The sequence below is a fragment of the Eublepharis macularius genome, chromosome 9 (genome assembly GCF_028583425.1).
Source record: "Eublepharis macularius isolate TG4126 chromosome 9, MPM_Emac_v1.0, whole genome shotgun sequence".
NCBI lineage: Eukaryota > Metazoa > Chordata > Lepidosauria > Squamata > Eublepharidae > Eublepharis > Eublepharis macularius.
Window position 1 is genome coordinate 5,249,413 of NC_072798.1, and position 16,932 is coordinate 5,266,344.

General features: G+C 49.0%; 1 protein-coding gene across 1 annotated transcript in view; it reads right to left on the minus strand.

The window, feature by feature from the left end:
• Positions 1 to 7,406: 7,406 nt before the first annotated feature.
• Positions 7,407 to 16,932, minus strand: part of LRGUK (leucine rich repeats and guanylate kinase domain containing) — a 99,850-nt gene continuing 90,324 nt past the window's right edge. Inside the window, exons 19-20 of the mRNA XM_054988580.1 lie at positions 10,185 to 10,327; positions 7,407 to 8,190 (exon numbers count right to left, since the gene is read on the minus strand). Coding sequence (XP_054844555.1) covers positions 8,039 to 8,190; positions 10,185 to 10,327 — 295 coding nt within the window. The 3' untranslated portion in view covers positions 7,407 to 8,038. The remainder of the gene's footprint in view (positions 8,191 to 10,184; positions 10,328 to 16,932) is intronic.

The window sequence follows — 16,932 nt, forward strand, 5'->3', positions numbered from 1 at the left end:
CCGATGTATCATCTGCTTTCGAGAACCACAGCTCTCTTTGTCAGATGCATTGACAGCTTTCGAGAACCACAGCTCTCTTCGTCAGATGCATCGATGCATCTGACAAAGAGAGCTGTGGTTCTCAAAAGCTTATGTTACAATAAAGTTGGTTAATCTTAAACGTGCTACTGGACTCTGTGTTATTTTAAGACTATAAGACTAACAAAATCTTCAGATAGAAGAAGTGAGCTGTGGCTCACAAAATCTCATACCCTAAATTTTGTTAGTCTTCTAGGTGCTACTGGACCCTTGCTCTTTTCTACTGCTATAGCTCTGCTGAACTTCTTTTTCCTCTTCCTGTGTTCTGGTGGATTTGGACCACCTTTCATTCCCATCTCTGAACATGTTTCTAGGGGTGTTGAATGGATGTTTTAGCTTTGTTTGCATGCTCAGAAGAAGCATGTTTAAAACAAAAAGACGATGGGTTGAATCTAGTCTAAATGTTCCGATAAAGGAACCAATCTCTTGCCTTCTCCTCCTCCTATTGACATCCACAATATGGTGGACAGGAGATCCTAAGAAATGACATGGGTGGCCTTCAGTGGGAAAGGAGGGGATCACTAGAAATTGCCAGTTAAGTCTGGATCCAAGCAAGTGTGGGCGGGGGTGGAAACTGCTGTCAAGTCATAGCTGAATTACAGCAACCCCTGCTGGGGTTTTCAAAGCAAAAGACTAACAGAGGTGGTTTGCCATTGCCTGCCGTCTTTGCCGGAGGTCTCCCATCCAATTACTAACCAAGGCTGACCCTGCTTAGCTGAGGAAGTCTGACGAGATCAGGTTTGCCTGGGTTACCCAGGTCAGAGCTTCACATCTAATTGATGACAAGCTATGCTCTGTATCCCTGAGACTGGTTTTCAGCATGGAAGGGCATCCGCCCAGGTCCACAGTCGAGCAGAGGCACTTGGCCTATACAAACCCATTGGGAAATTGGAGATTCCCCCCTGCCTCCGGCCGTGATCTCATGTCCTGAAGGGGTGTGTGTGTGTGTGTTGGGGTGGGCAACACCTACCCTCTCTGGTGCCTTTGGACATTCAGTGTTTGCTCCACTCAGCAGGGTCTGACTGCAAGCTAAAGGTGGAGCACCTTCTCCTTGCTCTCTAGTTGAACGCTTACTTCTTTCAAGGAAGCTTCTTGGCAAATTAAATGGGAAGGGGCTGTAAAATAGTGCTGTCAAGACATCTGTGTAAATCCTTCCTGAATCCTGACTACACACTTTGGGGGTGGTTTCTAAGCTCTTATTTTCTTTACAGTGAACGTAAATCATCGGCTAAGGAAGCCAGACGTGCTAGAAAAAGCAGAGGCCAGGGGCCGAGTTTCTGATGAAGGATCTTGGGGAGGGATTGTTTTATGGGTCATTTGTGGCATGCCCTGTTTTCCAGTTTCATTGCAATGCAGCCCCTGTGGCATTCTGGCAAATTTAAAGTGGGTCTTCTCTTGCCAATGCTGCAATGCCAGTATTTTGTGCCAGCAGAATACCAGCTTCACTGAGGGTTCTCCGTTGTGCTACCATTGTGCAGGGAGGGAATGCAACCCAGCAACAGCGTGCCTGCAGAATGTCCCAGGGCCAGGAGTAGCATGTCCCCTCGAAGGACCTCCAGGCGCAGATGTTGGGGAAGACCTTTTTCTGCCACAGCCTTTGGAAAGCTGCTGCCCACCAGAGGCAATCTAGATGGGGTCTGACCCTGTACCAAGGGAGTTTCCTATAATCACACACAGCAGCTGAGGGCCCACTTTAAGTGAGACGCAGGTCCCATGCAATGTGCACGGCTAAGTTTTTGCACACAAGCATCACATGCAAATTAATAAAAATAATACCATTCAATATATATACCGCCCTTCCGGACCACTTAACACCCACTCAGAGCAGTCTACAAAGGATGTTATTCACTGAAACGCAGGACCCGTTGCCTGCTTTAAACATGTCAGTGGTAGGGTGGACAGTTTTGAACGATTTTGCATATAAATAATCTCCCAGGGAATTAAAAACTGGCTGAACCTTTTTGACTGGCCTGCTGATTTTCCGCTGCAAAAAGTTTTTAAGTGTAGGGGAACATTTTACCTGCCTTCAGAAGTCTTTTGTAGCTCTCACAGCTCCTGTGTGCGTAGACGCTAGTAGCTTTGATGAACGCTTGAATAAGTAAACTTTAGTACGAGTTGAAATCATTTGAATTTAGAGCCAGTCTGTTGTAGGGTTAGACTCTCAGACTAGGATGTGGGAAACTAATTTCAAATCCTCATTCTGCCACCAGAGTTTAAGCCAGTCACACATTCACAGTCCGGTTAACCTCACAGGGTGGCTGTAAAAATAAAATGGAGGAGAAGAGAATGAAGATCCAGCTAGTTTGCAAAACTTAAACTGGTCTGTGTCTGTTCACTGCTTGGCTGGGAGAAAACCCGGAAACTCCCCAGCTAAAGTGCCACAATAGAAGCAAGGAAGGATTCAAATGTAAGAAAGAGAATACTTAAGCCATTGGCTGAGCTGCTGCGGTGCCATGGAATGTTCATGAACATTTCTGGTTGCTAAGGAGTGCAATGGCTTGTGGCCTAAGAGCTGGAAGTGGCAACATAGTTAGAAGGCCTATGGAGACAAGGAGGCTGCAGCAATGACCAATTGTTAGGCTGAATGTATGACAGGAGCGTAAGCATCGCCAGTGCATTTATGTGGGGTGTGTGTGTGGGGGGGGTGAATTAATTGGGAGCTGGCAACAGAGATACAACCTAAGAAAGTCTGTGTCCATGAATATTTACAGACCTCCACTTGTTTGGTATTCTAGGCATTGCTGCCTGCATGAGATAGTATTAATACAATAAAAGGAAGTTGGCACATTAACTTCTTGCAGAGCTGGTGTGCTGATTCCACCCTTATCTCCAGCCAAGGAAGATACGTTTGTGAATAGCAGGAAAGCTTTACCTTGCAAAAATACCCAAGCTTATGTCCTATTTGTTTCAGCAGCAAAGGATCTCTTCCCCGCCCCCATAGCTTCAGGAGCCAGCTGGCATGCAGCTCCGGGGGCCTTGAGTCATGCCAACATTGTAATCAAGTGGCGCATAGCAGGTGCTCAGCGCCTTAGAAAGCTTTTGTAGTTTGCTGGGTACCTTTGCCTTGTGGGTTTCAGAGACAGCCTGCTTTACTAATAGCTTCCAGTTGGCTCTCTCTATGGGCAGCATCTCGGCCGCTGGAAATACATGTCTGCTTTACAGCCACCGAGAGGTAAATCTGGGCTTCAGGAGGCAACATACTCTTGAGCTTTAAATGCCCTGGCAGTAATATTTAAAATATGGACTGCGTTTCAGATCGGAGAGTCCCCAACACCACTTCCATAAAACTAAAAATTTGCATACTGCTAACTCTAGTGGCTAAGTGAACGAGCTGTGCTCCAGAAAGTTGCTAGTTCAAATCTTGCCTTGCCCATGAGCTGGCTCGGCAAGCCATGCGCTCTCTCTCTCTCTCTCTCTCTCTCTCTCTCTCTCTCTCACACACACACACACACACACACACAGCACTGCACTATGGGGTGGTGGACTCTATCAGCCTACCCTGCAGGGCTGTACTGTGGATTATTGTCATACTAATGAAATGTGCTGAGCACTGATGGTGTTACCAAAATGCTTATTTATTGTTAATATTAAGAAAGGTGGGACAAGACCAACAAGCAGTAAGTAAGAGGAGGCGCTCGTGCCACAGAAGAGAGCTCAACCCTTTGCCTCAACAGCGGGAAGGCTATAGTTCTATGCTGCCCAAAAGCTGAAAGAGAGGAAACAAGGTGCAGGTCCACCATCTTGGAGCCACCTTTGAAAAGGCCCTGTCAAAGGTAGCTAACTTGTTGAGGACACAGAAGCAGCCTTCTTCTGAACCAGACCAATGGGCCGTACTGCCTCCTTTGGCAGCAATTCTCCGGGGCTTCAGGTAGAGGTCTTTCTCATCACATAGCCTACTTTTCATGGGAAATTCTGGGGATCAAACCTAGAACTCCCGCCCTGCGAAGTGGATGCTCTACGACTAAGCCCTCCCCTTCCCAAAAATTATTGCTGGTGTGTGACATTTTAACCACCAGTAAGTAAAAGTAACTGTTTAACCAGGCTGATCGGGGGGAGGGGATATCCTTGCTTTGCCTACAGGGGTAGCCAGCTTGGGAGACGCATTCTGTTCTGTGATGAGAACGTTGCGTCTTCTTTGAGTCCTGATTGGTATCTATCTTTTTAAGACAACTGCAGGTACAAGCAGCTCTGATCTGGATAGAAACCAGGCAAGGGGAAGGAAGAAGGCATTCAACCTTTCTCTTGTCACACAGTTTTGCCCATCGTAATCAAGATTTGGGTCCCATAGCAAGTTAAAGACCAACTAGATTTCCAGGGTGTGAGCTTTTGAGAGTCATAGGTCTCTCCGTCAGACTCTTTCAGGTGCTACTAGACCTGAATCTTGCTCTGCTACTACAGACCAACACAGCTACCTACCTGAAACTGATGTAGCTTTGGATCTTTTAAAAAAGAAATGGCAGGAATTGGAACCTGAGAGTTTGGATGTGCAAAGTGCATGCTGAGAACCCCCCACCCATTAGAAGCGGTAGAGAACTGGGGGATGCAGCCGTAGTAGGATAGGAATGAGCGAGGGCAATGAATGAGGCAAGTGATGAGGCATGTTTGGCCAGGGATCCTGGAGGGTTTTTTGCCATCTCCTGGGCATGGAGCAGGGGGTCACTGGGAGTGGCGGTGGGGAGGTAGCTGTGAATTTCCTGCATTATGCAGGGGGTTAGACTAGATGACCCTGGAGGTCCTTTCCCATTTAGGGCCACACTTTTTACTTGTAGTGTGTCTGAAGACACACATTTTCTTCTTGCAGTTTAAACATCATTTTCCACATTTCACATTGTGATAAGGAAATGCCTTCATGCTTCAACAGACGGCAGTTTGCTCCTGGGCTTCTGCTTAGAAGCTGCAGGCAGATAGAATCATAGAATAGAATCATAGAATCACAGGGTTGGACAGGACCTCCAGGGTCATCTAGTCCAACCCCTGCACAATCCAGGAAATTCACAACTACCTCCCCTTCCTCCACACACACATCCAGTGACCCTTGCTCCATGCCCAGAAGATGGCAAAAGCCACCCAGAAGATGCTGTTTTCCTCAGACCCAATCGACAGTTGGCAACACTGGCTGGATAGGCCTCGTGCGACACTCTGGCAGCCATGTGGCCTGGCCGAGAGCAGCGGAGACCAGTTCCAGCTATCAGGAACTGGAAACCTCAAATGACTAGGGAACCATCAAAGCCAGAAGTGGAATTCTAACTGAAGAATTCTTCTTCTTCTTCTAGAATTCTTCTATTACAGACCAACACAGCTACCCACATGAAACTATCAAAATCGGTTCCCCGTGCTGTTATTAGCAGTTTTCAGGGGTGAAAGGCCATAACTGCATGGCAGTGCGGCAGTTTCTATTTGTGAAACCACGCAGGGCTGAAAGAGTAAAGGTACCGTGGCCCCTGTCCAGATCAGAACTCCCTGTTGCTATACCTGAGCTTTAAAAGATGCTGGGATGACCTATTCACAAACGCCTTAATCTCGAATCTGTTTTAATCCTAAAAAATATCCTCTGCTCGTTGTGACTTTTATTTGAAAAAAAAATAAGCATACTGTCTAGCTAAGCCATCTTTTTAGGTGACTAAAAAGTTTGCAATTGATTTTTTAATTGTAATTTGCCAAACCAATTCATTCTCTCGATGATGGAGTCCCAGAAGCGTTACAGCAGATTTTTTCCCCTGATGGTTTTGAAGAAATGGAAGGCACTTTTGGACCTGCCCTTCGATAAGTGGGCTTCTGTTCATTTGTGACTGAGAATGTGTCAGACGTCAGCCCAGGAGAATTCTTTCATTCCATCTGACGGCGATTTCAAGTTGTCACATCCGGTTTGACTGGCTTCAGCAGCGAGTTACAGGCTGTCAGCGCCTGGTGAGTTGGAGCAGATGTTCTCAGATAAAGCAGGATGTGGGTGCCACGCCGAGGCGTCGCCAATTCTTCCCCTTGTCAGAATAATTGCATCGCAGCCAGCAATTTCAGCCAAGGGATACCTTGATAGCGTTCAGGATTCATCACGAGTACGTGCTGCTCTATGCACCTGTGACTTGTCATTTCATCGTTACTACTTGGGGTTACCGCTCTTTTCTCTTAACGATTTGCTCTGATTTGCAAGCCCGTGCAGATTAAGCACAGCTCCCTCGCTGCTAAGCCTGAAATCAGCTGGCCTTTCTAGTGAATGAAAACTTGTACCCTATGCCGATGCCCAGGTGAAACCCCTCTGCTGCCGGAAGAGACCTGCACAATCCAACCACCTGACTTCTGTGTGTGGCGACCTCAACAAGAGGCTGTCCCGTTAAGCGAGAAGCAGAGGTCGTTTGCCAGTGCCCTCCTCGGCCGTCTTCCTTGGTGATCTCCCACCCAAGTACTGACTCTGCTTCGTTTCTGAGATCTGATGAGATCTGCTGTGCCATTTTATACGGGGATGTTCAAGTGTAGGGAGAGCCAATGTTAGCAGGGAAGCATAGTTTAAAAAGCCAGAGGCAAAGGCTCTGTCAGTTTCACCTCTCTAGAGGAGGGTAGTTTAAAAAGATAGAGGCAGCTGAGATCGCTCCTCAGAGGGTTTGTTAATTTCATCTTTGCCTCTCCAAAGGGGTGGTGAAATTGACACAGCCTTCTGGGAGGCAAAAATGAAATTAACAAACCCTCTGAGGAGTGATCTCAGCTGTCTCTGTCTTTTTAAACTACCCTCCTCTAAAGTAAAGGTAAAAGTAGTCCCCTGTAAAAGCACCGAGTCATTACTGACCCATGGGGAGACATCGCATCACGACATTTTCTTGGCAGACTTTTTATGGGGTGGTTTGCCATTGCCTTCCCCAGTCATCTACACTTTACACCCAGGAAACTGGGTACTCATTTTACCGACCTCAGAAGGATGGAAGGCTGAGTCAACCTTGAGCCGGCTACCTGAACCCGGCTTCTGCCGGGATCGAACTCAGGTCATGAGCAGAGCTTGGACTGTAGTACTGCAGCTTACCACTCTGCGCCACGGGGTGAAATTGACAGAACGTTTGCCAACAGAGATTGCTCCTCAGAGGGTTTGTTAATTTCATCTTTGCCTCCCCAAAGGGGAGGTGAAATTGACACAGCCTTCTGGGAGGTAAAAATGAAATTAACAAACCCTCTGAGGAGTGATCTCTGTTGGCTAGCTTTTTAAAATACCCTTGTGTAGAGAGCTGAAACTATACTTCCTGGCTAACATTGCATCTCCCTATACTTGAGCATACCCATGTAAGACGTCTCGTGTAGAGAAGCTCTTGGTAACAGTTGAAATCTACTCCTTTGGTCAGAGGGTGGTCCCTATACCCCCCAAAGCATCTTTCAGTGATTAGTTTTGCCACAACAAAAAGGAGCTGAGCTCCAGCCATTCCACAGCTGGTCTCTTTTCCGCTGTCACATGCCCAGGCCAATTCTACAAGGAGAGACGGGCCATTGTTTCCAAATGCATGAATGTTGGACTGAAATAATATAGCAGCCAGGTGGGCTATTTTGTTATTTTATAGTAACACAATAAGCCGTTTCATCCTGCATGGAAAAAATAGCGCTACAAAAATAGCCTATACAATGCAAGTCACCTCCCTTGCTGCCCACAACCTCGAAACAGCTCCTGCAAAGTTGCAGCTGGCTAAAGGGCAACTCTGACATTTCCAAAGGAGAGGAAACAAACATTTGGAGCTCCTAGGAAAACAAAGGTGTGAATCGTCCATTAAGTGTAGCCACATCCCACCCTCCAATCTCCGGGACTCTGAGCCTCTTGTGCATGGCCTGTTTCACTCATGAGACGTTCCAAGTGGAACGGGACCCGTGCTTTGGAGGAGATGGATGAGTGCTGGGCTGTCAGAAACAGAGAAATTTTGTACATATTTTCCTTAGCGGGGACAAGCCAAAGGGGGACAACTGAGAGCACAGGAAATATGTAGCTGCCCCATCAAGAGTTTATTTTTTTCCGTCCCGACGGGATGGGCGGGAGCACGGGCTTCGTGTTGGACCCTGGCCGGATTGTGACTTGAGGAGTGCGAGGTGAGGCACCCTTTGATTTCGGTGGCTTCTTCTCTTTGATCTCAGGAGAAACACCCGAATCTGAAAGAGAGAAAAACGAAATGCATGCTTAGTTCTGAAATGAAAAATATGAATCTGTACAAACAGAAGTGCTTTCACGCTGCCTACCAGGCAGGCTTACTTTCTAAGCCCTTATGAACTACTGTAGGGAGGCACTCTGCCTATGCTCAGATGTTCTGTATGTTCCCGCTGTCAGCTTTATCACTGAAAATAAGTTCAGGAGCTTAGAGTCTTTCTACACGAGACATCTTACATGAGAACATTCAAGTGTAGAGAGACGCAATGTTAGCTGGGAAGTGTAGCTTAAAAAGACAGAGTGAAAAACTGTCAATTTCACATCTCTACAGAGCCTCCAAAGATCGCTCCTCAGAAGAGGAGATTAACAAACCCTCAGAGGGTTTGTTAATTTCCTCTTAGCCGCCCCTAAGGGGAGGTGAAATTAACAGTGCCTTGGGGGAGGTGAAGAGGAAATTAACAAATCCTCTGAGGAGCGATCTTTGCAGGCTCTGTAGAGGGGTGAAATTGACAGTCTTTGGCTCTGACTTTTTAAACTACGCTTCCTAGTTAGCATTGCATCTCCCTACACTTGAGCTTTCTCGTGTAAGGTGTCTCATGTAAAGAGACTCTTAGTTTTAGGGACTGATCAAATTAAGCCCGGGAAACAGGAAAAAGAGGCTGAGGCACAGACTTAATTAGCAGTACAAAGGAAAATTGGCTGCTTAATATATTTTCCTAAATACCTTTGGTTTGGTACATTCGTTCATTTGCTGAGTCCAATATGCTTTGCTCCTGCAGGGAGGTTGGAGGAAAGCATTTCCCAGCACATACTATGCTGTGAGAAGCTTGCTTTGCAGTTTAGATAACCAATGTACACATCAATAACAGAACACCGTTTCAGTCAAAGGATTACAGACTCAGGGTCTCTCTAGATCATACGTCTCTGCACAGGCATGCACTGTTTTTCACATGCTCCCTGCAGACACACGTTAGCTGAAGGGAACTGTTCAGAACAAGCTCAGAATAACACCCCAAGGGGAGGGAGCACTCCTGCCTCCCCCCAAGCCATTTTCCTGTGCAAAAACGGCACATGGGCTGGAGTTTTTGCTGACATTTTTGCTCTACCTGGAGAATATGTGCACAGATTCTCACATGGAGCTGCAAAATCGGTGAAATAACTCCCCTTGCACAGAGTTTTCCTGCAAGAGAACAGCACTGAGGCAAAGCAGGAGCCTTTTCTCCCCACACGCACTGTTCCGAGCTCATTTGAGTGCTCACTTTTCAAAAAGAAGCGGTTCCCTTCAGCTGATGTTGGACTGCAGGGAGCATGTTAAGAACAATGCACGGCCATGCAAAAAAGTATAATCTAGAGAGGTCCTCAGCGAAGCACTCAAAAAAACCTTCTGGGGTTCATAAGGATACGTGGGGGTGCAGAAGACCGGGTCAGACTCCTGCTCCACAAATAGGCATCTCCAGGGCTTTTTTTCAGCAGGAACGCGGTGGAACGGAGTTCCAGCACCTCTTAAAAATGGTCACATGGCTGGTGGACCCAACCCCTGATCTCCAGACAGAGGGGGGTGTAGATTGCCCTCTGTGCTGCTTGGCGGCGCGGAGAGCAATCTGAACTCCCCTCTGTCTGGAGATCAGGGGGTGGGGCCACCAGCCACGTGACCATTTTCTCCGAGGGCAACCCACTGAGTTCCACCACCTCTTTTCCCAGAAAAAAAGCCCTGGGCATCTCTAAACTGGGACCTGGAACTAGCACTACGGCCTCCTTGTTTTTCTGTTGAACAGATCTGGTTTTGGGGGGCAGAGGGCAGGAGTAGATTTTGTGATGGGCTCTAGCCAACGTCTGCTGTTGGTTCCTTCAGAGTTTGGCACTGGAGAGGGCTAGGCTTATCTGAATTATAACACAGCGAGAGCAGTTCGAAACCGACCCCATAGCTCTATAAAAAGTCACCTCCATTTTCACAGCCTGCCACCCATCTGACCCGGCAAATCTTAACATCCATTCCTACCTTTCCCATCCACATGTTCACCGTTGGCCGCATCACCTGATGTGGCATTGAAGGCTGGAGTCCGGCCCGAAGAACTACTGGATGAAAATACTCCCCCTGGGGAGCTGAGCGATATCCGAGTTGCAGCTCGTGAATCTCTGGAGCTAAAGAAGGAACACGTGACTCTATTACCTTTCAAAGGAAAACCTCACTACGTGCTTTGCCAGTCTGATTATTTTCAAATCTGAAAGCCGCTGGGAGGGGCTGCGGCCCAGTAGTTATCCGAGCAACTGGAGCTACCGTGGATTTTGTTAACCGCTGGAGACCGATTTGTCAAAAGAGTGGGCTCAGTTCTGGCTGATGCAAGTGATTTCATCCGCATAATGTTGAAGCTTGCTATTGCTTTGTAGTTACAACACCTAGAACCTGATGGAGAAGGCCACCTGACCACTTAGATGAAGCTCAGCAGACGCAACGGTGGTGGACACGAATGCATGTTCTGAACCAACTAGAGTTTGATGCTCAGAGAGGGATTGTGTCAACCATCCAAGCAGTCTCTCGATTTCAGAGCTCAACCAGGACTTCAACGGGATCACCAGTCCTATCTGAAGGAAATCCCTGCAGGGCAGTTAGGAATCCATGACGGTCCATGAGCCCCTCAGGGTAGATCATCTTAATGGCCCCCCACCCTGACCGAGGAAACAAGGAGCAGCAAGTCAGACCCTCAACAACTGGTCCACGACTCGAAGGTAGTTGAAATCTCCCCCCAACTCTACCAGAAAACACCCAATTAGACCAGAGGAGCAAACCAAGAGTATGACTTACCACACAAGTGGGCAATATAATGTTCGGGGCGGCCCTATAGTTCTCATGGGAGCCATGCCGGGGTCTCTGATGCCCGTCTATTGCTATGGCGTGTGACTCACAAGTCACCAAGCAAGTGACTCTTGCGTGATAAAGCAGCAGAGAACGAGAACGTGTGCTCGAGTCAATGGCCCCTCCCTCCCATAGATGCAGTCCCGCCTTCACACATGCTTACCAGGAAAGATTTTTCATTTGACTCGATCTTTGATCCCAAATAACGGAAGCATGAAATTGAAAATGAAATAATATTACATTTTGCTCAAATGCTTTCCAATGTGGCTCTTGTGCGTCAGTCACGATCCACTCATGTTTTTTTACAGGGGGCGGGGCTCTCAGAGTACCCGATCCATTTCACCTTCCCTTAGAGTTGCTAGTCCCTGGGGCAGCGGGGATCCCTCGCTCCCACCTTCTGCCCCCCTCCACTCATTTGGCCAGTGGGGGGGAGGTGGGGGAATGGGACTCCCGGGGCACGATCCTGGCGTGGCACAATGACATCACCCCCAGGAGAGATATCATCGCACAGGACCTGAGAGTGTTCCAGCAATTTGCGCAGGATTGATTTGGGTCCCAAACAGGCCAATTCTTTAAGAATCACCCCAGCGTGAAGGGCGGGAGTGCTCACAGGTCTTGCGCAATGGCCTCAGTCCCGGAGCTGAAGCCAGCGTGTTGCCGCCAGGAGCGTGTGCTTGCTTCACGCATGCGTGAAGATTGACTCAAGATGAGTGCTGGGTGTCCCTCTCTCCCGCCAGGGGGGGTAAGGGGACCTGGCAACCCTCCCTTCCACCCTTGCTATCCCACGTTCCCACCACACATGCCGCTGCGTGCCCATCCAAAGTGCAGCAACCTGAGGCCTTCTGCTTCTTCCGCACTTGGGCTGATGATAACTCAGAATCTCTCTACACGAGACGAATTACACGGGGACACTCAAGTGAAGGGAGACGCAATGTTAGCTGGGAAGCCACATTCTAACAGACAGATCAGAAGGCTCCCCAAGAGGGAGGAGAGACTCTGGATTCTGCGTCAAAAATGCCCAGTTGAAAGAGGGGAAAAGGTGTATCGGTGAAGTATAAAAATCCAACAGGGAAAACAGTGGTGAAAAGTAACATGTATTGTCGAAGGCTTTCACGGCTGGAGAACAATGGTTTGTGGTGGGTTTTCCGGGCTGTATAGCCGTGGTCTTGGCATTGTAGTTCCTGACGTTTTGCCAGCAGCTGTGGCTGGCATCTTCAGAGGTGTAGCACCAAAAGACAGAGATCTCTCAGTGTCACAGTGTGGAAAAGATGTTGGCAGGTCATTTATATCTACTCAGGAGGGGTGGGGTTGGGCTGAGTCATCCTGTAAGAGTTTCCCAGGGTGTGGAATGCTAATGGCGGGAGACTTCACTGTATCCTGAGGAGATTCTTTTGCATATGGATTGGTACTTGATGTGCTAATCTTCTCTGCAGGGCTATTGTTGGGCATAGAGTGTTTTGTTAGCCTGGTGTTTTTCAGAACTGGAAACCATGCTCTGTTCATTCTTAAGGTTTCTTCTTTCCTGTTGAAGTTTTGCTTTACCTATGTAAAAAGGTTATGAAAAAGCATAACCTTCAAGCAGTATTCAGACCCACCCGAAAAATACAACAGATGCTACGATCAGCAAAAGACAGTAGAGACCCCCTCACCTCTGCAGGAGTATACCGTATACCCTGCAGCTGTGGACAAGTTTACATCGGGACCACAAAGCGTAGCATCCAGACAAGAATAAAAGAACATGAAAGACACTGCAGACTTGGACAACCTGAAAAATCAGCAGTGGCTGAACATAGCCTAACTCAAACAGGGCACAGTATCTTATTCCAGGACACCAGAATACTGGACAACACTTCCAACTACTTTGTCAGACTGCACAGGGAAGCCATTGAAATTCACAAGCATAAGCAAAACTTCAACAGGAAAGAAGAAACCTTAAGAATGAACAGAGCATGGTTTCCAGTTCTGAAAAACACCAGGCTAACAAAACTTTCTATCCCCGACAATAGCCCTGCAGAGAAGATTAGCACATCAAGCACCAATCCATATGCAAAAGAACCTCCTCAGGATACAGTGAAGCTTCCCACCATTAGCATTCCACACCTGGGAAACTCTTACAGGATGACTCAGCTCAACCCCACCCCTCCTGAGTAGATACAAATGACCTACATCTTTTCCACACTGTGACACTGAGAGATCTCTGTCTTTTGGTGCTACACCTCTGAAGATGCCAGCCACAGCTGCTGGCAAAACATCAGGAACTACAATGCCAAGACCACGGCTATACAGCCCGGAAAACCCACAACAACCATCGAAAAGTAAAACAGGGTTAACATACCTGTAACTTATGTTCATCGAGTTCTTCTGTGCTGACACACATGGGACTGCGCAGGCGCAGGCCAGCCGCCGGAGAATTTTCTAGAGCTTCCATGGCTCCGAAGGGGCCGTTTGTCGCGCGCCTCAGCGACCGTTTTCCCGCCCAAACGGTCACGTGATCCTCCAGCGACCAACGGCCCCTTCCCTCAGTTCTCCCTTGCCGCCGCTTGACCAACACACTTCAGCCGTAACACCTTAAAAACACCAATATCCGTTACAGCCATCACAGTATTGTGCCTTGGAGTTCACAGCGGGGTAGGAGGGAGGGTTGTGTGTCAGCACAGAAGAACTCGATGAACATAAGTTACAGGTATGTTAACCCTGTTTTCATCTTCGTTCTTCTGTGCCTCCACACATGGGAGTGTACCAAGCTTCACACAATAAGGAAGGCGGGGGTGAAGTCCAACACAATTTTATTGAACAAACAAGAACAACAATAAATAGATATGCATATATACATCTATGTAAAAAACTGTGTAAGGACACATAAATATTCAATATTTACATATATACACACCCCCAGGTACATATATACACACTTTCACTCAAGGGTACCCAACAGGTACGCCGAGAAAGTCATACCAAAAACTCCCTCAGGAAAAAAGGGAGTGTAAGACAGCCTTGGCCACAGATACATCCTGCTCCGCATTGACATCAACGGCGTAATGCCTGACAAAGGTGTCTGCAGAGGACCATGTGGCTGCTTTACAAATGTTAACCAGGGGCACCCCCCTGAGGAGTGCCGAAGAGGATGCTTGGGATCGCGTGGAGTGGGCTCTGACATGGAGCGGGCAAGCCACCCCTGCCAGGGAATAGGCCTTGCTAATGGCCGTCACAATCCACCTAGACAGGGTCTGTGAGGAAGCCCTGTTACCCTTGTCCTTGGCCCCAAAACATACAAACAGGTGAGGACTGGAGCGGAATCCCTTCGTCCTATCCAGGTAATAGGCTAGGGCCCTCTTCAAGTCTAGGGTATGGAGGGCCTTTTCCCCCTTAGAGGAGGGTTGAGGAAAGAAAGCAGGCAGTGAGATATCCTGCGAGAGGTGGAAGGCGGACACCACCTTGGGCAGGAACCCAAGGCAGGGACGCAGGACCACCTTGTTGGGATGAAACACAAGAAAGGGAGGGTCAGACCGCAGTGCAGACAGCTCACTGACCCTTCTGGCCGATGTGACGGCCACCAAGAATGCTACCTTGTAGGATAGCATATCCAAGGGGCAGGTAGCCATCGGTTCAAATGGAGGCAACATGAGACGTGAGAGCACCAAGGACAGCGACCACTGAGGCACTGGCGCTGACACAGGTGGGTAAAGATTGTACATGCCCTTAAGGAACTGGCGGGATTGTGGGTGAGAAAACACCGTAGCACCCTCAACTCGGGTGTGAGCAGCTGATATCGCTGCCAGGTGGACCTTGAGGGAGGAAGCCTTCAAGCCTAGGCCACGCAAGTGGCACAAATACTCGAACACAACCCCCAAGGGACTGTTGTCAGGCACCACTCCTCTGGCAAGTGCCCAGAGCTCAAACCTGCGCCACTTGGCCGCATAAGCGCGCCTAGTGGATGGCCGACGAGCATTCAGGAGGACCCTCTGTACCTCGTCAGTAAAGCCTATCGGGGAGGAACGATCCGCCAAGCCGTTAGATGCAGCTTCCTTGGATCGTGGTGGACCAGGCTTCCGTTTAGGAGAAGGTCTTGCCGAGGGGGCAGACTCACATACGTCCGTTGGGACATCCGCAGGAGCTTCGGGAACCAAACCTGCCGTGGCCAGAAGGGGGCCACTAGAATGCAGTCCGTCCCGTCCTCCTCTATCTTGCACAGGACCCTGGGAATCAAGGGGAACGGAGGAAACATGTAGTGCAAGCCCTGCGTCCACGTAAACTGGAAGGCATCCCCAATAGAGAGGGGGTCGCTCCCTGCCCTGGAACAGAACGTGTGGGCCTTGGTGGTCGCCGCAGTGGCGAACACATCTATCACTGGATGACCCCACATCTGGAAGATCGGCCCAACGCACTCTACGTTCAGTTCCCACTCGTGGTCCAGTAAAGGGACCCTGCTGAGGGCATCTGCCCGGGCATTGTCCGACCCAGCCACGTGTATAGCACGGAGCGACACGCCGTTCTTGATAGCCCACTGCCAAGTGAGTGTGGCTTCCCGGCACAGGGCCATGGACACTGTGCCCCCCTGCTGATTCACGTAGTACATGGCAGTCGTGTTGTCCGTCTGCACCAAGACCTGACGATTTCTCAGCAGTGCTGTAAGAGACACAAGTGCGAAACGAATGGCCCTTAGTTCAAGCACATTGATATGGAGGGTCTTTTCCCTGTCAGACCAGACATCTTGCACCGACACATCACCACAGTAAGCCCCCCATCCCAACAGAGAGGCATCAGTGGTAACCGTGATGTCATGGTGTTGATACCCGAAAGGGGTCCCTCTAAACAAGTTGTCATCAGACAGCCACCAGTCCAAGGAGGAGAGGATGACCCTCGGGATAGAGAATTTGAGGGACGGAGGGTGCAGTAGAGCATCATACCTCCGCACAAACCAGTTCTGTAGAGGGCGCATACGCAGCCTAGCGAAAGGCACCACAGAGGTGGCCGCTGCCATATGCCCTAGTAAGCACTGGATAGTGCGCACAGACTGGAACCGGTTCCTTTTAAACATGGACACTAGACCCCTTAGGGACCGAGCCCTCTCCAAGGGGAGCAGGGCCTTACCCTCCACAGAGTCTAACAGTGCACCAATGTAGGACACTTTGCAGTTGGGCACCAGTTTGGATTTCTCCAAGTTCACCAGGAGCCCCAGGCGTTGGCAAGTGCTAAGTACCAAGCCAATGTCCTGCACCAGCCTAGACTCCGATTCAGCCACGATGAGCCAGTCATCGAGGTACGGAAAGATGGTACAGCCTTCTTCCCGTAGGAAGGAAACCACAGGGGCCACACATTTAGTGAACACTCGTGGGGCAGTGGACAGGCCAAAGGGGAGCACCTTATACCGGAAAACCCGTTGCCGGTAAACAAAGCTCAGGTACTTCCTGTGCTCCTTCCGTATGCCCACGTAAAAGTATGCGTCTTTTAAGTCAAGAACCGCAAACCAATCCCCCTGTTTCAGCAAGGCGATCACAGCCGCCAACGTTACCATTTTGAATTTGGTCACCTTGAGGAAGGCATTAAGGTCCCTCAGATCTAAGATGGGACGTAAGCCCCCATCCTTCTTAGGGACCAGGAAGAACCTAGAGAAGAATCCCTTTACAGAGTCCTCATAGGGCAATTCTTCCACAGCACCCTTGGCCAAGAGCGACACGATCTCCGCATCCAGCTCGGCCATAGTGTTATTGACAGCTGTCAGGGGTGAACTGCATCTAGGCAGCTCAACGAACTCCAGCCCGTATCCCAGTTCAACAATAGTTAAGACCCATGAGTCAGATGTTATTGACTCCCACTCAGAGAGGAGTGGACTAAGTCTGTCCGAAAAGTTCGGGGATACGGCTGGCGTGACCCGTCAGTACTGCCTCCCGGT